Source organism: Rhinoraja longicauda, chromosome 21 (assembly GCF_053455715.1).
Source record: "Rhinoraja longicauda isolate Sanriku21f chromosome 21, sRhiLon1.1, whole genome shotgun sequence".
Taxonomy (NCBI): Eukaryota; Metazoa; Chordata; class Chondrichthyes; order Rajiformes; family Arhynchobatidae; genus Rhinoraja; species Rhinoraja longicauda.
The window spans coordinates 32,513,857-32,539,022 of NC_135973.1; the positions used below are offsets into that span (position 1 = coordinate 32,513,857).

At 45.5% G+C, this 25,166-nt stretch overlaps 1 protein-coding gene across 1 annotated transcript in view; it reads right to left on the reverse strand.

Moving 5' to 3' along the window:
* Positions 1-1,789: 1,789 nt before the first annotated feature.
* Positions 1,790-25,166, reverse strand: part of LOC144603796 (tudor domain-containing protein 5-like) — a 39,546-nt gene continuing 16,169 nt past the window's right edge. Inside the window, exons 7-16 of the mRNA XM_078417505.1 lie at positions 25,040-25,164; positions 22,177-22,379; positions 21,018-21,230; positions 12,121-12,187; positions 9,948-10,148; positions 9,316-9,468; positions 7,179-7,367; positions 6,534-6,654; positions 5,333-5,398; positions 1,790-2,019 (exon numbers count right to left, since the gene is read on the reverse strand). Of these exons, the coding sequence (XP_078273631.1) occupies positions 1,790-2,019; positions 5,333-5,398; positions 6,534-6,654; positions 7,179-7,367; positions 9,316-9,468; positions 9,948-10,148; positions 12,121-12,187; positions 21,018-21,230; positions 22,177-22,379; positions 25,040-25,164 (1,568 nt within the window). The remainder of the gene's footprint in view (positions 2,020-5,332; positions 5,399-6,533; positions 6,655-7,178; positions 7,368-9,315; positions 9,469-9,947; positions 10,149-12,120; positions 12,188-21,017; positions 21,231-22,176; positions 22,380-25,039; positions 25,165-25,166) is intronic.

The window sequence follows — 25,166 nt, forward strand, 5'->3', positions numbered from 1 at the left end:
AGAAAATGATTGAAATCAGTAATGTATTTGGATAGTCATGAGAAACAAAATTAGCCTACCTGATGAAATACAGCTTTAAAAACATCACTGCATCTTATTTCAAACCTCACAACTCTCAAATTTCTATTCGTTCACCCCCATGGGAAATCAATGCTCATTACCACCTCATCCTCTTTCTACAAGAGCGTTTAATAAATGATGCCAGGTTTTCCTGCAGAAATCAATCAAAAAATGGCCGATCAGCTCTGTCACCCTTCATAATTCTCCTGATGGTGGACTGGCAGAGAATGACTGACCCAATACAAAATGAGACATTTATAGTATTGATAAAATGGATGTTTTTGTCTTCAATTTTATACATTTTGCTGAAGTTGCAGTGAAATATCCTTTCAAAAAATGTTAATCGCACATTATATTTTAACACTCGACAGCTCCTACTTATATTCTCTCCATTTGAGAGGAGAAACTTTCTAAAGCACATAAAATCACCAAATTTGTCGAGGTTGTACCACAAGTTAGATTGTGACAATGATGCATTTGTTGCAGCCCATGCAGAGCATTCAGTCTGCATCACAGATCACTCCCATATCCACTTACGCTTAGTTGCAGCTTCACATTTAGATTTTGTGGGTCTGGCAATTCAGAAAATATTGATTTTAAATGCTGCAGAATAAATTGAAAGTCAGAACACGAATATCTGAATCAGCAATTTGTAATACAAGGAAACCAGTGAAAAATGGACTTGTGGCAAGGGTCCATATCACTTACACCTGCCACATGATGGCAAAAGCTCAAGCACCAAAGCTTCAGAGGATGTTATCACCTCCTGAAGAAATATTTTCATTTATATATTTTCAAATCCTCTAAAACATAGAACTTTACAGCCATTGAAAAATATTCAATATTGTATTGAAGGAAACTTAAAAGGTTCCGTACCAGGTTTGGTAAATTCCTTTTCTCAACCAACAATTGAAATGAAAAATCTGCTCACCTCTCTGCTGCTATTAATGTCATCAAAGCAATAAGCATAGAAAAGGACACTTTGGCTCACTGAATCTAAGCTGACCTTCAAGCATACATTTACACTAATTCTATTTTATTCTCTTCAAATTCCACTTAATTCCCCATAGATTCTACCATTCATCAACATACTAGGGACAATTTACAATGGCCATAAATGTAACAATTTGCATGTCTGGGATACAGGAAGAAACACGAGCACCCAAAGGAAACCCATGAAACCAAACAGAGAAATGCAGAGTCCACACAGATAGCATTTAAAGTTACGATTGAATACAGGTCACTGGAGCGGTGAGATAGTAGCTCTATGGACTGCACCACCATGCCACCCTGGTTACACCTCAAAATTGTGGAACTGAAGCACTTAGAATTTGAAGAAAAGTGCTTTATAAATGAACACAACGCATCATCTTTGGCTCAATGGGTAGTATCAACTTTCCATTTTCTACTCCAAAAATGTGGATACAAGAAATTAGGCCAACCCCAGTGAAAGAGCCCTCGACCACTGCACTTCATGGAAAGAAATGCAAAAATAATCAAGAACCTACGTGGTACTGAATCAAGACCACCAATGGCTTCCATGCAGATATCTTTGTTGGATGAAAATAAACTTTTTGTTGCTGTCATTTAAGTTCAATGTAAGCACTGTAGATGTCCTTTGGGGAGTAGACTAGGTTTGTGAAGACACTCTGCAGGCTGATGGTTTGCACAGACAGCATTTCTCTTTTCTCCACTCTTCATGCAGTAAATCTCTTATATTAATTGAAGATTAGTAGCTTTTGTTCTTTACGGGCAGCCATGTTAAACGGTGAAGAGCTCCTGCCATGCGTGCAGAAGGACCCAAAGCTGCAGATGAAGAGCTGACAGCCAAGTGAAATTCCCTCTGACCTGATAACACAGGCGAGATCAGGGCAGACTTCCTCTGGCCATCATTGAACAATAATCCTGTAGCAGTCTGCATGGATTCCTTTTGTAGACCTTCACAAATGTAACCAAAACCTATTTAAAAACAAATAATATTTTATTAACTGATACCCTGGTATTATACAGCAACTGCTCAGCTAAAATCTCTCTCCCTTGTGTTGGGTAATTTCTCATTCAAATTGAACATAATTAAACAGAGGGTTAATATGTGTAATCTGTCCAAGTTTTGACTGCCTACAAACAAACCCATGATTCGATTACCTCTAACTTCCAGATGTTGTTTTAAGTTTCTAGATTTACTAATGCGTCTGCACTTTTTCACCATTAGGAACTAATTTAAATGTATTTTTGCTTCTTGCGTACTTCCTCTTTCTCTACTCTTCGCCATTTCCTCCTTTCCCCCACGGGTTGTGAAAATTTCTTAATCAGAAAGATAACTTTTGCTTGGAATGGAAAAAATGATTCACTTTAGTTAAAACACTGGAGATTCACTTCGATTGTTGCAAGTAATATTCATCATGGCGTTTTTCCCTTTGTCCAGAAATAAAATCTAGCGATTTACTGGCTACAGAAGAGCAAGTCATCAACCAGTATCCGTTTCAGTAAATTCAGTTTTTCCACCATTACATTAACAATTATACTGACATAAACTTTTAGTTACACAAGCAATTTCCTGGAAAGCTATCAAGATCAAAAACAGATTCACTAATTTTCCAAAGTCAAGTTGCTCTTCCTTTGTCCATTTAATTGTATATAGACCATGGGTGTAACTGGGCTTTTTCTAATCCTACTTTGGAAGGTGATGGGAAGCATAGTTCATAAGTTATAGGAGTAGAATTAGGCCATTCGGCCCATCGAGTCACTCTGTCATTCAATCATGGCTGATCTGTCTCCTAATCCCATTTTCCTGCCTTCTCTCCATAACCCTTCTAATCAAGAATTTGTCTATCTCTGCCTGAAAAATATCCCTTTTGTGGCAATGAGTTCCACAGATTAACTACCCTCTGACTACAGAAGTTCCTCCTTACCTCCTTTCGAAAAGAGCGCCCTTTAATTCTGAGGCTATGACCCCTGGTCCTAGACTCTACCACCAGTGGAAACACCCTTTCCACATCCACTGTATCTATGCCTTTCATTATTCTGTAAGTTTCAATGAGGTCCCCCCTCAACCTTCTAAACTCCAGCAAGTAGAGGCCCAGTGCTGTCAAAAGTTCATCATATGCTAACCCACTCATTCAAGGTTCTTATAAACTTCCTCTGGACTCTCTCCAGAACCAGCACATCCTTCCTCAGATATGGGGTTCAAATTTGCAAGCAGATACTAATTACCACTGCAATGCTTTCACTGATTTACATACCCCCTATTTGATAACATTTAACCTGAGCACAATACAGCCACAGTTCAGCATCAGCACAAAATATAGACACAGGATGCTGGAGTAACTCAGCAACTCGGCAATCTCTGGAGAAAATAGTCTGCAGTCTCCTTACTTTGGTGGCTGCTGCAAGCGCGTCTGAGGGATTGTTTTTTACCCGGCACCACCTTCTGGGGACCATTTTGGTCTTCTTTTCCTTACAAAGTGGGTGTCTGTTCATCGGTTGTTAGTTCCTGTTCGATTTTCTTGACTGGTCCATGAACATTCTGAGAATGTCTAGTGGCAGCCATGTTGTAAAGTGAGAGACATACTAAGCAAATGTCTTGAATCGGCTGATTCTGAGATATTTCATAAGACCATCATTCTCTTTAGCCTACTTTCCTCTGGCTCCTATAACAAAGCCAAAATATTTGAAGAACGGTCTCGATCTGAAACGTCACCCATTCTTTCTCTCCAGAGATACTGCCTGTCCTGCTGAGTTACTCCAGCTTTTTGTGTCTATCTAAAGTATTTGACGTCTTACCCTTTTGATTTAACTCTGACTTGTTCTGTCAGGTGTTTATATTTCTAAATTTTCTCTTTCCAGCGTTTGGTGAGAGACTGTTCATTATTCTCAAACCTGATTGTTGCGTCAACCATGGTTACCTTCGATTCCTTAACAAATATTAAGTTGGGCTTCCAAAGTGCTCCTTCATCAGATCGTAAATGAGGTCCCACAATAGACCAACCATATTAGTCACATTTTCTTTCAGGCATTCCACAATTTTATTGTGCCTTATGATTCTCGTGTTTTTGACGAATGGTCTGAAGAAGGGTCCCTACCCGAAATCGCCTCTCCATTTTCCCAGAGATGCTGCCTGACGCTTAGATGCTCTAAGTTACTTGAGAATGATGTAACTTAGATGCTCTAAGTTACTCGAGAATTATGTGTCTAACTTTGGTTTCAACCAGCATCTGCAGTTCCTTTGGTAGACACAAAATGCTGGAGTAACTCAGCGGAACAGGCAGCATCTCTGGAGAGATGGTACAGGTGATGTTTCGGGTTCAGACCCTCCTTCAGTTCCTTTTCCTTACATCATCTCAAAATGAGTTAAATTAGTGTTCATTTTCCATGAATTCATAGATATAAACAAATAACATATCTATCAATTGTTCTAACCCACCCAAATTATGGCTGTTATGACTTTCCATCAAGTTCCCAGTCAGGTCAACCGTGGGAAAAACTCATAGAACGTGATGTACTCTCTTTGATCTCCCATTTGGAGTATTGTAAGAAGTTTTGGGCCCCATCTCGGAGGAAGAATGTGCTGGCATTCGAGAGGGTCCAGAGGTGGTTTACGAGAATGATCCCGAGAATGATTGGACTAACATATGATGAGCGTTAGAAGGCACTGGGCCTATACTCACTGGGGTTTAGAAGGATGATCTCATTGAAACTTACCGAATAGTGAAAGGCCGGATAAAAGAGAATGGGGAGAGGATGCTTCCACTAGTGGGAGATTCTAGGACCATAGGCCATGGGCTCAGAATAAAGGGACGCACCTTTAGAAAGGAGATGGGAAGGAATTTATTTTGTCAGGGGGTGGTGAATCTGTGGAATTCATTGCCACATAAAGCTGTGGAAGCCAAAACAATGGGTATTTTTAAGGCAGAGATTGACAGATGTGATTTGTAAGAGTGTCAGAGATTATGGGATGAAGGCAGGAGAATGGGGTTGAGAGGGAAAGATAGATCAGCCATGATTGAATGGCGTAAATGTGATGGGCTGAATGGCATAATTCTGCTCCTAGAACTTATGAACCATCAAATAGCTTATCCAGAAGCAGGATTTTCCTGGAATGGAATGCACTCTTAGCCAAAGTCAAGTCAAGTCAAGTTTATTTGTCACATGCATATACACGATGTGCAGCATAGTGGACCAAGGATGCTAACGAAGAATTAGATTGAATGATGTAATGCAAGGCATTCGTGCAATGAAACAAAAAAGCGTTTTCAACACTTCTAATGTTTACCTTTCTCATTATCTGTTTTTATACTGGGCTGAACCTCCCCTGACTTGAAAGATTCATCTGCAATATATATATATTCAATGATGAATGTACAATTAGCTAAGACTATTAGGAATACAATAAACTCATAATATCTAAGTGATCTGCAATTTAAAAAATATCTTATCTACAAGAGCTTACAAACAACGTTCTTCCTTTTGAGGGATAGCTAACTGAATCCAAAGACTAACTATATTTACAGCAAGTAGGCGAGTTACCAGTACATGGATATTAAAATAAGATTGGAATGGCTGTTATAAATCACAGCAGAAATAACGAGCATCTCAAAATAAATGTACAATTTGGATAGATCTGTAAGATTTCTCATTAACATTATTCTATTAACATTTGCTTTATATTGTAATGCTTTATAACATCATCAAAACTATGAAAACAGTGGCATCAACATTTAATTTTAAAGTCGCGAGTAGCACCAAATCCTCCGTCATGACATATAATGTATAATGAGCAGAGGGAAGAGGGCCTCTGCAGCTGATGGTATAGTGCTTGTTTTTGGTTCAATAGGATGAGCTTGCTTCCTCTCCAGATTTGTGACCTCCTGCTGCTCAAAGTGTAGAATGAACATTGTTGACATTGTGCATTGAGCACATGGAAGACCTACAAATTGCAATAAGAGCACACCAGCTCACCAACTACCCATTCTCAGACCTGTAGGCACCATCTTCACCATCTGTGGAGGAGTCTGCTGTTCCCACATTGTTCTCATCAATCACCTCAAAACCCATAAATCTAGATACGAAGCAAATTCAGCCTTGACAGATCAGTATGGGAAAGAGAGTTATCAATCAAGAACTCTAGCTCTGACCAGTTGTAGCAGACAGAGCGTAAGTGCTTGGCGAAGCGGTTGTTGAGTCTGTAGCAATGACCACACATTTCTTTCCGCAGATGCTACCTGACCCGCTGAGTTCTTCCAGCACCTTGTTTTTTGCTCAAGATTCCAACATCTACATTTTATTAGGTCTAATATGCTGATCTAATTTAGCTCTCTCATGTTTTTTATCCAGTTATTTTTTTAAACAGCTCATTCAAGTCACATAATTGTTAAAAATGTCTTTAAAGAATCCATGCACACCCTTCTAATTGAGGCATCAGAAAATGTTAACCTTTCTATCCTCCAACTTCAAAAACACAGTGTTATACTAACCTCGATGGGCATGCACATTTTGAACCTCAGCACAGGGTTGTTCTGCGGATCGATTGGAGTCAATTAATGAGACGTAAAACTCATCTTGTGACTTTACCTTTGCATCTGAACTCTCGTCTTGCTGCAAATACATGCACAGTAAATGAAAAGTAAACACAAAAGCAATCTTGTTCAAGCAGTCATGTGAAATTGAAATACACTGACCTACTCAATGTTTATGGAAAGTTTAAGTTTACCCTAATTTAGTTTCATAGTTGTTTTGACATAGATTAAGTAGTTTGAGAGTTTGAGGCTTGGACAAGATGGTTACTATGCCCAGCATTTCCTGCACAGTCAAGTTGACAGAAGTGGCAGCAATGCTGAGAAAAGCAGGCACCAAATGGGAGTGTTAAAACAGGGTCTACTATCTGAGCAAGCACCAAAGATAATTTCCACTGACACAAAACATTATTTTATTTAAAATGGCAATTTTTCCAAACTGTTTATAGTTACATGTATCACTTGTAAAAGCTTGCAGGGCACATGGAGTGCTTTGCGGCAGAAAGAGATGGTACTTATGCCAATCATTCAGTAAAAGGTACAGAGACAACTTCTAATAGATTCCAACTGCTATTTTTTTAACTGAAGAATTCTGAGAACACTTACCTGTTTTTCCTTTTTCCATTGTTTTTTCTTCTCTGTCTCATCAGGCATTGAAGGTTCATTGCATTCAAGTTCCTCAGCTGATTCCAGTGCAGGTGTTGTCAATGTTTTAGGAACATTTCCAACTGAAGTTACAAAGCAGTCTGGATATGGTTCCAGATTTGGTAAATCAAATGCTTGCAATTCAAAATCCTGTAAACGAATTGGAACATCTCAATTTCTTTCTCTCATCAGATTATTAAAGTTTTCAGGGGTCATTGGTTGTTGCAAGTGATATTTTAACATTTATTCATTGACGTTTGGGCAGAATGACTAGTTTCACAAATATAGCGTCAAATGTTCAAGTTGGAGTGAAGGCTTGATACAGTATTACCATACAATAGACAATAGGTGCAGGAGGAGGCCATTCGGCCCTTTGAGCCAGCACCGCCATTCAATGTGATCATGGCTGATCATTCTCAATCAGTACCCCGTTCCTGCCTTCTCCCCATATCCCCTGACTCCGCTATCCTTAAGAGCTCTATCTAGCTCTCTCTTGAATGCATTCAGAGAATTGGCCTCCACTGCCTTCTGAGGCAGAGAATTCCACAGATTCACAACTCTCTGATGGAAAAAGTTTTTCCTCATCTCAGTTCTAAATGGCCTACCCCTTACTCTTAAACTGTGGCCCCTTGTTCTGGACTCCCCCAACATTGGGAACATGTTTCCTGCCTCTAAAGTGTCCAACCCCTTAATAATCTTATACGTTTCGATAAGATCTCCTCTCATCCTTCTAAATTCCAGTGTATACAAGCCTAGTCGCTCCAGTCTTTCAACATATGACAGTCCCGCCAGGAATTAACCTAGTAAACCTACGCTGCACACCCTCAATAGCAAGAATATCCTTCCTCAAATTTGGAGACCAAAACTGCACACAGTACTCCAGGTGGGGTCTCACTAGGGCCCTGTACAACTGCAGAAGGACCTCTTTGCTCCTATACTCAACTCCTCTTGCAAAGATCACTTGCAATAGAGATCTTGTTATTCTCTTCACAAGGGGAACTGTTTACATCTTTAAATTGTACAGGAACAAAGCCATTACATTACCTCCACATATTTAATGATTAGGAATAATTATCAATGATTACCAATACTTCCCACTCCGAACCTTGATGTATAAAAATATTTTCGCTTCACGTCACCAGTAGGAAATATGTATTCCCCCCAAATAAATGCATAGACGACCACTGCATTACCGCAGTGAAGGGGGTCAGGGATTGAGCGTTGCGTTTCTAGTACACACTACATTGTGAGGATTTTCCAATACTCAAAGTCGTGTCATCTGTGCATGCATCAACAATTGCAAACTGGATAAAAATTGTTTTCCCCCCCACTTTTTTTCAGATAAACCTCTTTCGCGGTTTTTCGGTTGCAGCTCCTAGACTGTGGAACAGCATCCCTCTCCCCATCAGAACTGCCCCCTCCATCGACTCCTTTAAGTCCAAGCTCAAAACCTATTTCTACTCCCTAGCGTTTGAGGCCCATTGAGGAGGCGCTGTGAACTGTTTTGTATGTGCTGTTATGTTTGTGTGCTACTGTACGTTTCATTTTTTTTCCTTAGTACCTAATCAGATGTACAGCACTTTGATCAACGTGGGTTGTTTTTAAATGTGCTATACAAATAAAATTGACTTGACTTGACTTGACTTTCTACCAAAAGCAACTTGGCAACATCCCCTGTTGAATATTGTGAAAATATTCAATCCCTGCTTAGAATTACACTTCTGCTCTTCCTAACCAGAGATGGATTTATGTCCTGACTCAGTGTAGTTCTTCATTCTTATGGTCAATATAATAATATTCCATCTCCCTCCGTACCCATTTTCTCATTCAACCACCTGTTCCAATGCAAGCACACTTATTATTATACCTTCATTTTATCCCCTCCTCCTGCTCATGATATTCTCTATTATAAAAATTATCCATCTCTCTCTTTCCTCATTTTTTAGATTTTGATAATCGAATGTAATCTGATTTGCTTAATCTGAATGTTGCATGCAGTCTGGACTAACCTGCGTAATAGAGAATACTGATAGTTACTTTAAAACATAAACTAAATTACTCATTACATTCCATTGATATATAAACACAATTATCTTACCTGTTTATTGTTCTCACTTGCCGAGATGTCAAAATGTTTGTGGTCTTCTGTTATGGAGCGTTCAGGTTTGCTTTCAGGTAGTGATGTTCTAGACTCCATTTCTGATGGCATCTTTTTCAAATACCTGGCAGTCGGATTAAATCGCCCAAATCCCTAAAGACAGAATCAGAAAGAAACAAAACCAGAAGATTAAAAATAGCTTAGTTACTGGATACACAAGGAACTGCAGATGCCGGTTTACAGTAAGATGCTGGAGTAACCCAATGGGTCAGGCAGCATCTCTGGAGAACATAGATAGATCATAGGTACATCAGTCTGAAGAAGGGCTTCAATCCAAATGTTGTCTTTCAATGTTCTCAAGAGATGCTGCCTGACCCTCTGAGTTACTGCGTCTGTTTCCCCCCCACCCCACCCCACCGTTACTGGAGTTGGATCAAAAGAGTTTATATATCCTTCACCTAATCAGTTTGTGAGCTGACTTCCCCTTTTTTTCCCCCCACTTATTTTAAAAAGTAGCATCTGGACAAAGGTTTAATTTAAAAGATCATGTGGGATGACGTGCTGTTTGGGACCGAGTACTTTTAAGAAGAAGAATTACCATACCATTTAATCAACATAATGAATCTGACTACCTTAGTGATGTTGTTTGTATGGCAAGGCACAGCATGGCCAACTTTCTTAAGAACATCATTAATATAAATATCTTCATCTGTGGACGTATCACAAAGGAAAAGGTGCAGTACATCATCAACATATCCACAAATCAAGGCCACCAGTGGTTGTTTCCCACAAAATTTCAGGAACATACTTTTTGCAGCTGTGCTCCAATCATTCTACCAAAGAAAAAATAATTCTAATGGTTAGGTATTGAATCTGGAGAGGCATCATGCCAAACAGCATAAATCTACAGGTCAAAATATTGAGATTCATTGAAATGAGGTTATATTTGCTCAATTAATGACAACAACATATTTGTTTAACACTAGCAACATAACTAAATGCTGCAAGACATTTAATAGGAATGTTATTAACTAAAATCTTTATAAAGTTTGACATTGAATCGGGAAAATAAAAACTTGTATCAGGACTGATAATGAAAGGCTTGGTGAAAGGTATTTGTAAAAAGAATCGCCTTAAAATAAAGCAGAAGTAAAAAAATGTGGGGCATAATGCCAGTCAAATCAACAGCAGTAGCTCCAATGGTGGCAAGTTTAATTATAGAGATGAGGAAATCCAGAAGGGTTATTTGGGTGAAAGAAGTTGTAGAGGTGGGAAATGCAGGGAAATAATTGTACTGTTATTTAACTGTAAAATAACAAAAGATATATCAATTATGTAAAAATAAATAACTTAGAACACCTAGTTACACGTGGGTCCTCGAGCAGAATTCGATCCCACCTTCCAAACCCTCTTAGCTTGAATAGACCACAACAGGAATTAAAGCAACCACATAACTCACAAGTCACTTCAAGGTTTCAAGGTCAGTTTATTGTCACATGTACCAATTAAGGTACAGTGAAATTCAAATTACCACACAGTCATACTAAAAAAGCAACAAGACACACAACTACATAAAAGTTAACATAAGCATCTACCACAGCGAATTCCCCACGTTCCTCACTGTGATGGAAGGCATTAAGGTCCAATCTCCTTCCTCTTTATGCTCCCGCGGTCGGGGCGGTGGAAGCTCCCGCGGTCGGGGAGGTGGAAGCTCCCGCGGTCGGGGCGGTGGAAGCTCCCGTGGTCAGGGCGGTCGAAGCTCCCGCGGCGCGGTCCGGGCGGTCGAAGCTCCCGCGGTCCGGGCGGTTGAAGCTCCTGTGGCTTGGAGTCCCCGATGTTGGTCTCTAACCAGAGACCGCGGGCTCCGTGATGTTAAAGTCCCGCAGGCTCCCAAAGACGACCCCCGACAGGGATTGTGAACTCCGTGATGGTAAGTCCACAGGCTTATGAGATGGAGCTCCTGGTTGATCTCCAGCAAAGGCCAACAACTCCACGATGTGAGGCAGCAATGCGGACGGAGATACGATATGGAAATTTTTTTAAATAACGCATCTCCGTCAAGATAAGAGACTAGAAAAAGTTTCCCCCAACTCCCCCATACATAAAACTCGGGCCGCGTGGATGCCGACATCGGGAGCTCCGGCAGCGGCAGCGTGTTCGCCCACCCCGGATCGCGGGGCTTGGGTCGGCCCGCCGCGGACATTTCACCGTCCGGCGCAGCCTGAAATAGGCCGCGGGATTTTCCCTTCTCGGCGGGGGCTTCAATGTCAGGAGCCACGACCGCCCCGACGTGCAGCAGCAGCAGCGGCAGCGTGTTCGCACGCCCCGGATCGCGGGGCTTGGGTGGCCCACTGCGGACCTTTCACCGTCCGGCGCGGCCTGGAACGTGGCAACGACAACAACCTGACCGCGGGAGAAGACGGCAGGGGAAGAGAAAAGACATTCTGGCCTTCCATCACTGGTGACTGGAGGAGACTCACTGTGATGGATGTTTCTTTTTTTTGTGTTTTGTGTCGGTTGGGGTTGAGTAATTTGCTTATTTTATTGCTCTTATTGTTGGACTGTGGGTGAAGAAATATCGTCAAAAAAAATTGTTTTTTGGATGACAAATAAAGATATCCTGAATCCTGAACACTAAAAAACATACATTTAACACATACAAAACAGACACAATGGAAAGGACAGACTGTTGGCAAGGCAGCCATTGCTGCAGCCACCCGATATTTGCAATATCCTTGGTGATTCAAGTGGATTTCAAATTTTAAAATAAATGCAAAATTGAGACAGATTACATTTATGTCTTACCTCAACTGGTTGCAGCCACATAAGGGTTGAGGGAATTCCTTGGGCAGGAAGCTTTGAATAACAACATCTAAGAAAGATTATTATGCCATGTTACAATTGGGAATAGGAGGTTCTGTTAATCTTTACAAATACATGTCTTTCCAAAACGTAAGTAAAATTCAAATCACCTATTATACGTGTATACACATGCACTGGTAAGATGTGTTTGCAAATGTTAGATGATTCATTTTATATATAATTCAAACATGAATTTACAGAGGTTATTTTAATTAATTGTATCAAGATGTTATCGTGCACCTGAAGTTCCAATAAAAAGCTATGCACAATACCACAACACTCATCTTTTAAAAGAATAAAACAATAAAAAGAAATGGCGGTGCGTCCAGACGCAGCGGCTTTGCGCTCCCCAAACCGATGCAATTCAGAGCAGCCCAGCACCGAACGCAGCTGCGAGAAAACCCAAGAAAGTACACCCGGGAAACCCAGAAAAGGTAAAGAACACAAACGACCACTGAAACTCACCTACAGCACGAAGAAATCCAGCACTGGCAGCGGGCGGAAGCACGTCCGGACACAGCAACATCGCGCTCTCCAAAGCGCTGCAGACCACGCAAGGCGGACCGCTCATGGAGCCGCACGGAGCAGCCCAGCAGCAGCGGGAAAAACAGGTCACGGAATCTTCATTCAAAATCCGCGACCCTTACCTCCACCGAAATCCAGTCGGAGCCCGTGGCGGCAAGTCCGGACACAGCAGCAGCGCGTCCCACAAGGCGCTGCAGCTCCTGGAAGGCGGACCGCACATGGAGCCGCTCAACATCGGACGCGGCTGCCAGATACTGGCTGGTGAGTACTATAAAACCCTCACCAAAATCCCGACGGAGCTAGGTAGAACAGGCCCCTGGACCACCACACCGGAGGGATGGAGATGGAGCCAGCGCAGGGAGAGGAAGCAAAAACGTGGCTGGAGAGCGGGGGTGCAAGCCAGGCTACAGGGGGCCCCACAAAGACCATCCCTACCAAGCGTCTTTGTCGCAAATGTCCGGTCACTCTCCAACAAGTTGGATGAGGTAAGGCTATGGATCAACACCCAGCGATCCCTGAAAGACTGCTGTGCGCTGATCTTCACGGAGACGTGGCTCAACGCGCTGGTTCCCGACGGGGCTGTGGAGCTCATGAACCGGTCACTACATCGGGCCGATAGAACAAAGGACTCCGGTAAGAGCAAGGGCGGTGGGCTCTGTATCTACATCAACAATGACTGGTGCACCAACCACTCCGCAATAGAGAGCTATTGTTCCCCAGACCTGGAGTACCTATCGCTTAAATGTAGGCCGTTCTATCTGCCTCGGGAGTTTACTGTGGTCAACATCATGGCCACATACATTCCCCCACAGGCTAATGCTAACCTAGCGCTAGCACAGCTGCACTCGGCCATCAGCAAGCAGCAGGATGCCCACCCCGACGGGGACTTCATTGTTGCCGGGGACTTTAATCAGGTCGACCTACGAGCTGCGCTCCACAAATTCCACCAACACGTGCAGTGCCCTACCAGGGGCTCAAACACGCTGGATAAAGTGTATACCAACATAAAGGAGGCCTACAGGGCTCTCCCCTGCCCACCCCTAGGACAATCCGATCACCTCTCGCTGCTTCTACTGCCCGCATACAAACCCCTCATCCGCAAGACCAAACCTGCAATAAAGACGGTCAAAACATGGCCCGCGGATGCCACCCAACAACTCCAGGACTGCTTTGATCACACCGACTGGGACCTGTTTGCACAACAGGCGACCTGCGGTTCTGAGGTAGACTTGGAGGAATACACATCCACTGTGCTCTCCTACATCAACTGCTGTGTGGAGAATGTCACGGAGGACAAGGAAATAAAGATGTTCCGAAACCGGAAACCCTGGATGAATAAGGAGGTACAGAACCTGTTGAGGGCACGCAACAATGCCGTTAAATCTGGTGACACTTCAGCATACAGTGTTGCCAGGTCAAACCTGAACAAAGGTATTAAAAGGGCCAAAGACACCCACAGGCAACGGGTGGAAGACCACTTCAATACCACGGACACCAGAAGCATGTGGCAGGGTGTCAGGGACATCACTGGCTACAAGAGCAGCCCTGCCTGCCCCCACAGTGATATCACACTAACCAACGAGCTAAACACCTTTTTTGCCCGCTTCGAAACTGGCAGAGGAAAGCTCTTCAGCGGGTAGTCTATAGAGCTCAGAGGACCATCGGAACACAGCGACCAGCCTTGGAGGGCATCTACAACACACGATGCCTCAGAAAAGCCACCAGGATCCACAAAGTCTCTTCACACCCCTGCAACAGTCTGTTCGAACTTCTACCATTGGGCAGACGGTGCAAGGCCTTCTATGCCCGCACCTCCAGACTCAGGAACAGCTTCATCCCCAGGGCCATAGCTGCTATGAACTGGAGCTGCTGAGCCAGATGGTCACATCGCACAGTGAACCGGCACAGATCTACTTGCACTTTATTCTGTTTTAAAACTGTTCTAATTTGTTTCATTGGGTTGTTTAAATTAATACTGACTAGCTAATTAATTTATTGCATCGTATGGGAGGCGCATTCCCAATCTCGTTGAACCCCTGTACAATGACAATAAAGATATATTGTATTGTATTGTATTATATCCTAAAGCTTCCTTCACATAGTGGTTTACAGTGTTGTTCTCACTTTATTTAATTGTTATTGTCCTTTTCAGCCCTAAAGTGCACAATATTAAGTAGGTTGTGATTGACCAATTTATTCTTTCAGGATATCCAATAAATAATTCATTTATATATGCTATTGTGGCGGTACCCGGGGATTAGGCCACTCCCTGGATCATCCCCCTCAGCATGGGTTGGACAGGGCTGGGGAAGGGACTAGTGCTATGGGGTTTGCCTGAAGGGGCTAGAGAGATAAGTCGTGCTTGAGACTGAAGAGAGTGTGGGTGTTCTGTTGCTGCATTACCTACTTGGCGCCTTGCCTGATTCCTACTGCGTCCAGACCCACTACACTGGTGACCCTCGACATTTCCTCGCAAGTCACGATGGACCCGAACGTTCCTCAACACGCACTACCCGGCCCTGCCGGTCAGCCGCCTCTGGACCCTGCTGGACCCCAGCCCGTGGACCCTGCTGACCGCGCCGCTCTCCACGCCGTGGCGTTGAAGCTGCCTCCCCTTTGGACCGACGACCCTGATTTCTGGTTTGAACACGCCGAGGCGCAGTTTGCACTGCGGGGAGTGACAGCCGACGCAACCAAATACTTTTAAGTTATCGGCGCCCTTGACCAGGCCACTGCGCAACGGGTCAGACTTTTCCTCCGCGCCCCCCCGGCGGGTAATATGAGGGGCTCAAGGCTTTTCTCCTAAGGAAGTTCAGCCTCAGCGCGGCCGAACGGGCGACCAAGATCCTGCGGATGACTGGCCTGGGTGACTGCCGCCCGTCGGTAATGCTGGGCGATATGCTGGCCCTGATGGGCGAACACGAGCCCTGCTTTTTATTTAAACACGCTTTCACCGACATGCAGGCAGTGGGCGAGCACGCCGATGAACTCTTGATGGCCCGTCAGCTGGCCTTCGACGCACTGGCTGTTCCTCCAATGTCCGACGACGATCCGCAGGTCGGTGCCTCGATCGACCGCATCTCCACCGCTCCTTGACGTCCTTCGTGGCGGGACCCGGCTGCAAAGGCACACCCGGCCGGCAGCGCGTCTTTCCCGCGCAGCCTGCCGTCAGTTCCTCCGCACGCCACCAGAGATTGCTGGTGGTCGGATCAGCCCGCACAGCCGCCCGTTTCCACAAACGCCAGCAGAGGGGGCTGGTGCTACTTTCACCGCCGCTGGGAACCTTCAGCCCGTCAATGCCGGCAGCCCTGCTTGTTCCCGGGAAATGCAGGGGCCGGCCGTCAGTAATTGCTTCGGCGGCCGGCCAGATTCATCGCCTTTTTGCGTGGGATCGCCGCACCGGGGCTCGTTTCCTTGTGGACACAGGGGCTGAGGTGAGCATTCTTCCCCCTTAGAATGATGACATCCGCTATGGTAAACGCGGCCCCCTTCTCACCGTGGCAAACGGGACACCAATCCGCTCATATGGGGTGCGGACGCTCTCCCTCAACTTCGGAGAGAGGCCGCATATCCTGGCCATTCGTCATTGCGGATGTGTCCCAGACGTTGCTGGGCGCGGACTTTCTACAGGCACATTCCCTGCACGTGGACGTCAAGCGACATCGTTTGGTGCCTTGCAACCTGTTTCCCTCCGTGTGGGCGACCCGGTCGTGCTGCCTGAAGGGCCCCTGTCGTCCGTGGACGCTACATTCTCGCGCATTCTGGCCGAGTTCCCCGAAATCCACGACCCCCAGTTCCATTCCTCCGCCCCGAAGCACGGGGTGGAGCATCACATTCCCACCACTGACCCGCCCCTGCACGCCCGGGCGCGGCGTCTTCCACCAGACAAGCTCCGTCTCGCTCGGGAGGAGTTCCGCCTTATGGAGTCGCTGTGTATCGTGCGCCGCTCAGATAGCCCGTGGGCGTCCCCGCTCCATATGGTCCCCAAGGCAGATGGTGGCTGGCGTCCTTGCGGAGACTACCATCGGCTTAACGATGCTACCGTCGCTGACAGTTATCCGGTCCCCTACATTCAGGACTTTAACGCGCACCTGGCTGGAGCCACGGTGTTTTCCAAGATCGATCTGGTGCGTGGCTACAATCAGATTCCCGTCCACCCAGACGACGTCCCCAAGACAGCCATCGTGACGCCATTTGGCCTGTTCAAATTCCTCCGTATGCCGTTCGAATTTAAGAATGCGGCGCAAGCCTTTCAGCGGCTTATGGACTGTGTGTGCCGTGGCCTGGACTTTGTTTACATTTACCTCGATGACATTTTGTGGCAAGCCGCTCGAGAGAGGAGCATGCTACCCATCTCCGCCAGCTTTGCCAGCGCCTCAGCGATCATGGGCTTGCCATCAACATCGCCAAATGCCTTTTCGGGGTGTCGTCCATCAATTTCCTGGGACACCACGTGACCCCGCATGGGGCACTGCCGCTCCCGGACAAGGTGGACGGGGTGCGCCAGTTTCCACGCCCGACCACCGTGAGGGGCCTCCAGGAGTTCGTTGGGATGGTGGCCTTTTACCACCGATTTGTGCCGTCTGCGGCCCGGATCATGCGCCCGCTGTTCCACCTCATGGCGGGCAAGCGCAAGGAGGTTGAATGGACTGACGATGCGGTGGCAGCGTTCCACCGCGCCAAGGAAGCCCTGGCTACGGCCACATAGAAAATAGGTGCAGGAGTAGGACATTCGGCCCTTCGAGCCTGCACCGCCATTCAATATGATCATGGCTGATCATTCAGCTCAGTAGCCTGTACCTGCCTTCTCTCCATACCCCCTGATCCCTTTAGCAAAAAGGGCCACATCTAACTCCCTCTTAAATATAGCCAATGAACTGGCCTCAACTACCTTCTGTGGCAGAGAATTCCACAGACTCACCACTCTCTGTGTGAAGAAATGTTTTCTCATCTCGGTCCTAAAAGACTTCCCCCTTATCCTTAAGCTGTGACCCCTGGTTCTGGACTCCCCCAACATCGGGAACAATCTTCCCGCATCTAGCCTCTCCAACCCCTTAAGAATTTTATATGTTTCTATAAGATCCCCCCGATGTTCGTGCGCCCACGGGCGGATGCACCAACCAACCTGACGGTCGACGCTTCGGTTGGGGCGGTGCTAGAACAGCAGATTGATGGGTGTTGAAAGCCTCTCGCCTTTTTCAGTAGGCACCTCAGCGGCGCACAGCGGTACAGTGCCGTTGACCGCGAGCACCTCGCCCTTTACCTCTCAGTCCGCCACTCCCGCTACTACCTCGAGGGGCGAACCTTCACCGCGTACACTGACCACAAGCCCCTCATCTTTGCATTCGCCAAGGTGTCCGACCTGTGGTCAGCTCGCCAGCAGCGGCAGTTAGCTTTCGTCTCGGAGTCCACTACCTCCTTCCGTTTAATCGGGGGCAAAGGCAACAGAGTGGCTGATGTCTTGTCTCGACCCGCGGTCCATGCCGTCCTGCAAGTGGCCGATGGCATCGACTACTCAGCCCTGGCGGCGGCCCAGCTGACGGACAATGAGATGTCCGCCTATCGTACCGCCGTTTTGGGCCTGCGGTTGGAGGACGTACTCTGTGGCACTGGGGGCGCAACGCTGCTGTGCGATGTATCCACCGGGCAGCCACGCCCCATCGTTCCTGTTGCCTGGCGGTGCAGAATGTTCGAGGTGCTGCACGGGCTGGCCCACCCTTCCATTCGGGCGACGACGGCCCTCGTGGCTTCCCGTTTCGTGTGTCACGGGTTACGTAAACAGGTTGGGCATTGGGCGCGCACCTGCATCCCGTGCCAAACTGCCAAAGTACAGCGGCATGTGCGAGCGCCGCTCCAGGTGTTCATGGTCCCTCGCCAGCGGTTCGACCACATCCACGTGGACATCATGGCGCCGCTGCCGCATTCTTGGGGCTTCACCCACCTCCTGACCGTGGTTGACCGTTTCACGTGGTGGCCGGAAGCAGTTCCACTGCCAGACACTTCTGCCGCTACTTGTGCCCGTGCCTTGGCGGCACACTGGAATGCCAGATTTGGAGTGCCGCTCGACATCACGTCCGACCGAGGGCCGCAATTCACCTCCGAACTGTGGTCGGCCATGGCTCACCTACTGTGGGTTAACCTGCACCGCACCACTGCGTACCATCCGCAGGCGAACGGCCTGGTGGAGCGCTTCCACCGCCAGCTCAAGGCTGCCCTGAAGGCCCGGCTCGCTGACCCGGAATGGGTCGATGCGTTGCCGTGTGTTTTACTGGGCGTCCGCACTGCGCCCAAAGAGAACTTGGCCACTTCCTCGGCTGAATTGGTGTACGGGGCCCCGCTGACAGTGGGTTTATTCCATCAGCCCAGGGTCAGGAGGAACAACCATCGGCCGCCCTGCAACGCCTTCAGGAGACGGTGGGCAAGTTGGCACCGGTGCCGATGTCTCGCCATGGTTCGGTGCGGCCGCACGTCCCTTCCGCTCTGCAGGACTGTCCATTTGTTTTCCTGCGCCGGGATGCACACCGGATGCCCCTCCAGCGTCCGTATGAAGGACCATTCAAGGTGCTCGAGCGTGGCTCTGCCACCTTCATTTTGGACATGGGGGGTCGTCCTGAGACGGTCTCTATTGCGCGGCTGAAGCCGGCGCACGTGGACATTAGCTAGCCGGTCCTACTGGCGCGGCCTCGCCCTCGAGGTCATCCTGCGTCCAGGCCCTTACCCCCAGCGACCCCGTGGCTTTCTTTGCCTGGCAGTGCGGTTCCGGTTCCTGCGACCGCCGTGGTGCGCACACGGGCTGGTCGTCTCACAAGCCCCCTGTCCGTTTCGTGCCTCCTGTTCTTGGGAGGGGGGGGGGGGGGGGGGGGGGGAGTCCTGTGGCAGTACCCGGGGATTAGGCCACTCCCTGGATCATCCCCCTCAATAGACAATAGACAATAGACAATAGGTGCAGGAGTAGGCCATTCAGCCCTTCGAGCCAGCACCGCCATTCAATGCGATCATGGCTGATCACTATCAATCAGTACCCCGTTCCTGCCTTCTCCCCATACCCCCTCACTCCGCTATCCTTAAGAGCTCTATCCAGCTCTCTCTTGAAAGCATCCAACGAACTGGCCTCCACTGCCTTCTGAGGCAGAGAATTCCACACCTTCACCACCCTCTGACTGAAAAAGTTCTTCCTCATCTCCGTTCTAAATGGCCTACCCCTTATTCTCAAACTGTGGCCCCTTGTTCTGGACTCCCCCAACATTGGGAACATGTTATCTGCCTCTAATGTGTCCAATCCCCTAATTATCTTATATGTTTCAATAAGATCCCCCCTCATCCTTCTAAATTCCAGTGTATACAAGCCCAATCGCTCCAGCCTTTCAACATACGACAGTCCCGCCATTCCGGGAATTAATCTAGTGAACCTACGCTGCACGCCCTCCATAGCAAGAATATCCTTCCTCAAATTTGGAGACCAAAACTGCACACAGTACTCCAGGTGCGGTCTCACCAGGGCCCGGTACAACTGTAGAAGGACCTCTTTGCTCCTATACTCAACTCCTCTTGTTACGAAGGCCAACATTCCATTGGCTTTCTTCACTGCCTGCTGAACCTGCATGCTTCCTTTCATTGACTGATGCACTAGGACACCCAGATCTCGTTGAACTCCCCCTCCTCCTAACTTGACACCATTCAGATAATAATCTGCCTTTCTATTCTTACTTCCAAAGTGAATAACCTCACACTTATCTACATTAAACTGCATCTGCCATGTATCCGCCCACTCACACAACCTGTCCAGGTCACCCTGCAGCCTTATTGCATCTTCCTCACAATTCACACTACCCCCCAACTTAGTATCATCTGCAAATTTGCTAATGGTACTTTTAATCCCTTCGTCTAAGTCATTAATGTATATCGTAAATAGCTGGGGTCCCAGCACCGAACCTTGCGGTACCCCACTGGTCACTGCCTGCCATTCCGAAAGGGACCCATTTATCCCCACTCTTTGCTTTCTGTCTGTTAACCAATTTTCTATCGGCACGGGTTGGACAGGGCTGGGGAAGGAACTAGTGCTACGGGGTTTGCCTGAAGGGGCTAGAGACATAACTCGTGCTTGAGACTGAAGAGAGTGTGGATGTTCTGTTGCTGCATTAAAATTACTGTTAATACCTACTTGGCATCTTGCCTGATTCCTACTGCGTCCAGACCCACTACACTATGTTCTTTTTAAAAAGGTGGAAAAAAAGCTTAAAGCTTCCAAATAAAAAAATGTAGATTAAAGAAATCAGATTAAAAAACATCAGCAGCATCTGAAAAATGAATCTTACTTGAGGAATCTCAGTTCAGACCTTTCCACGAGTGAAATGTCACCAAAGTCCACATAGTACACTTCCACCTGTTTCTCATCCAGCACCCGATGGATAATGATACGGTACCACCATACATCATCAGGATTCCGCACACAACACACTTGTCCTGGCTGAATAAATGAATCTGGCATCACATAGCGCTCCGAGACCTCCTCAAACGAATAGCATCGTCTGAAAAGCAAACACATTTAACCAAGTGGAATTATGTTTATTTTGTCACTCAGTCTTGTCTGTAGCAAAGGGTCGTGCTTTGTTTAAAAAGAATTGAATCTATTCTGCTATATGGGTATAATGCAGTTGAGTTCTTGACCCACATCTCCTGTGGGTAACAAAGGAAGGAAATGCTTGGAAACTACTGCGTTAAATGTAAAGAAACATTCTAACCCATTTACTTATTTTTCATGTTATGAACATTTTGAACTGTGAAAGGTGACCTAGCTGTCACTCAAATTTATAGTTCAGAAATACTCACTTTTACTCTGAAAAATCAGGGTTTCCAATTCCAAGAGGCACCATTGAACTATTTCATCATCATCCAGAACCAGGGGCCACAGTTTAAGAATAAGGGGTAGGCCATTTAGAACGGATATGAGGCAAAACATTTTCACTCAGAGAGTTGTAAATCTGTGGAATACCCTGCTTCAGAAGGCAGTGGAGGCCATTTCCCTGGATGCTTTCAAGAGAGAGTTAGGTAAAGCTCTTAATGATAGCGGAGTCCATGGGTATGGGGAGAGGGCAGGAACGGGGTACTAATTGTGAATGATCAGCCATGATCACATTGAATGGCAGTGCTGGCTTGAAGGGCCGAATGGCCTACTTCTGCACCTGTTGCCTATTGTCTATATTCTCCCATTAATTAAATTTCCTGGACAGAATACTGGGAACATTCCTGGTTTTCTTTTTAAACTGGTGGAATCTTGGCTACTTCACATATCAAACTAACATTACAACGTACAATTCAAAAAATGGCATCAAAAAGCTAATGACTGACCTTTTCAACAAAGTAGGAATTATTTATAGTTACTATTTCTTAAAGAAAGATTATTTCTCACATTTAAATGTGCCATTTATTGGTGGAAAGAAAAAGATGAAATTAATTAGGCAAAAATTATTTTACCTCATCTCAATCATCAGATCTTCAAGCATCACAGAGCTCCATTTTCCATAGAAACGGACATAAAATTGACTGGGTGAAGTCACACTTTCTACAAACACACATGCAAAGGAGTTTTCCTCCAGCTCTGGTAGCTTGTAGAGAATTCCATCCTGTACAGCATCTGGTGGAATTTCAAATTCTGGTGAGCAACAAGTCTCTTTGAGCTGTGAAAAGGATGACAAACTTAGTAGACCGATCCATTACCTCATTTAATGCATTTCCCTTTTAAATATTGGAAGAATTCCACTTCATCTCCACAAATATTATTAATTTAATTACCAACTCTAATAGCAGTTTCTTCAGATGATACACAAACATGTCTCAGTTTAACTTTCTCGAGAACAATAAGAACTTCCAATTTTTTCAGATGAGAATCCAAAATTCTACTTAGTTACTGGGCTCTCCGATTTGAAGTTCAACATGTATATATTACTTACTTGAAGCTATTGGGTTTGTGCCAAAGCTTCCAAGGCAACTAAGATTTGATCATTAATTGTTTTTTTCCTAAAATTATTGGACTAGGAATCAAATGTCTTAACTACAATAACCAAAACAAGTAGATCTAATTTATTTGGAGTACAGTAAACAAATCCAATAATTCTACCACTTCCCAGATAAAGGCATGTGAGTGAGGTAAAAAAAAGAGGAAAAGAGCCGAGCACTTGTGCGAGGCGTACAACGGGGGTCAAAAAATTGATTTTTTTGTGAAAATTTGCGTACAAAATTACCAGTTTCAAGCCACTTTTAGTGCATTTCAAAGTAAAAGCAGACATTACAAAATAATGTGAATATGTCTCTGTACATTAATAACGTTTAAGTAAATTCGCACATTAGTTGATAATCAGCCCAAAAAGGTGGTAATTGGCTTTTCTGCTGTGTTTTATATTTTAACCCTGCCTTATTAATTTAGTTATATAATCTTGCACTTAAATTTAATATTTTCTCATTACAGTTCCACCACTGATTTTCTGGCACTCTTGGTTACAGAGCTTTGCTGGTTTATCCAGCAGGCCAAAGAAGTCGGCTATAGGGATAGATTTGCTGGCTCCAGCTGGGCTGGAGTTCCAGAGCCCCGGCCGCAGGTTGCAAATTCAACCCACCGATCGGCCATGGAAGTCCCGATGAGGTCGATTTTGGCTGCCTTGCCCAGCCTAGGTGCCACATTTTCGGGGAGACTTCCAGGGTGTGGGGGATTTCTCGCGGAACCCCTAGCGACCTCTAGCGGAACCCTAGTGTTCATTACAAGTCTATACAAGTCTTTCTTTTTTTCGATCCGATTTCTTCATTTATTTGGCAAAGTGAAAAACACGGAAATCATGGAAAAATCATGAAAAATTGATTTTAAAAACGCGGAAATCTGCGGAAAATTTACATGCCTGCAGATAATGGAGTGGGAAATAGAGCAGTAATACATACTATTAAGATTCAGATACTTAAAATGCTAGTCAAAAACTGTTAATAATATTCTAATTATTTTGGATATAGGGACCTCCCACTAACAGCAAACAACTTACATTAAGTGCATTAAATCTTCTGCAAGCTTTATGAATGGCATCTCTTAGTTGGGTACATGACAGCCACCTGAAATAGTTTAAATACGCAGTTCAGCAGCTGATCCATCAATCTGTAAATGTTCTTGGCATGGAATTTCCTGCGCAATGCAGTTGAGGTCCAAAGCAGTAACGTGCATAATTCTAATCTTTACAAAAGGAAGATCTTTTACTATTGTCAATTGATCCCTCTGTCCAAATGCAACCATGCTCCTAATAGCTTGTTCTTAATTTGCAGAACTCTTTGTCCTGGTTTCCTATAATTGTTCATACACAATTTAGTTTGTTGTAACCTGAATTTCAGACACCTCAAGGCACCTAAAGCAGGAGCAGATCAGCTGCTCCTAGAAGTATTAAAGCCGTTCATAACCCATTTGTGCAGAAGTCGAGAGAAATAACGATTAGCATTTACAAAATCAGAATGGCTTTATAACGGTGGACAAGGGACAGGAGGCCTTGTGTTGGAACAACACTAAAGAGGCAATTAAAAAAGAACATCCAAATATCTGTGCACATTCTTGAGGTTCCCAATTCAGAATGGAGATCCAGAGCATTCCATATTCGGGTGATATCGTGCTTGATGTTTGAAAGCTTAAGCTCAGGAGGTTGACAGCAGCTACTGGGATCTCACTAGCTGCCCTCCGTCCCAAATATGGCTGGGATGATGCCGAATGTCAGACAAGCAAGGCCAAAACAAGAAATTCAGAACTATAGGGTATCACTTCCTTCAGCATATCATCAAAACGCCACACAGCCCTAATAAGGTTGTCCATTACTTTGCCAACCCCAAGTTCTCTCTTCTAAGGTGTTTTTTTGGTATCTTAATTCAGCATCCAACAGCACTGAGGATTAGAGACACCAAATCCACGAAAAGTTCCATTGCCAATTCTCACATCCCTTTAATGCTTCCTGATCCAACACCCCTACAGGCCTGCAGCTGGAAAGTCATACTCCATTGATGCAGCAATTGGAGCCACCTTCACACACTCTAGCATCTCCCATGCCCTCTTCATAAGGGTGGTGGGAAACTGGAGCACCTGGGGGAAACCCAGTCAGAGGAGAATGTACAAACTTCACTCAGAGAGCACCAGAGTTCAACATCGAATGTGCATCTCTGGCACTGTGAGCAGCAGTTCTACCAGCTACGTCATGGACTAATTTCAGATTGCAAGTCACAGTCAAATTTTAGGCATTGAAGTAATAACAGGACAGTAGGAATTGAGAAATATTTAGCTCGGAGAAAACATTTTAAATGGAAAAGACTTTAATTTTACCATTTCCAACTTAATTGTTTTAACATCAAAGTTCTTCTCAGGCACCAAACTTTTTTCAATAATGGGCTTTTTCCAGTCTGTACACGCCAATTCATTGGTTTTGTTGAACTGTGATTCCTCTTGGTCT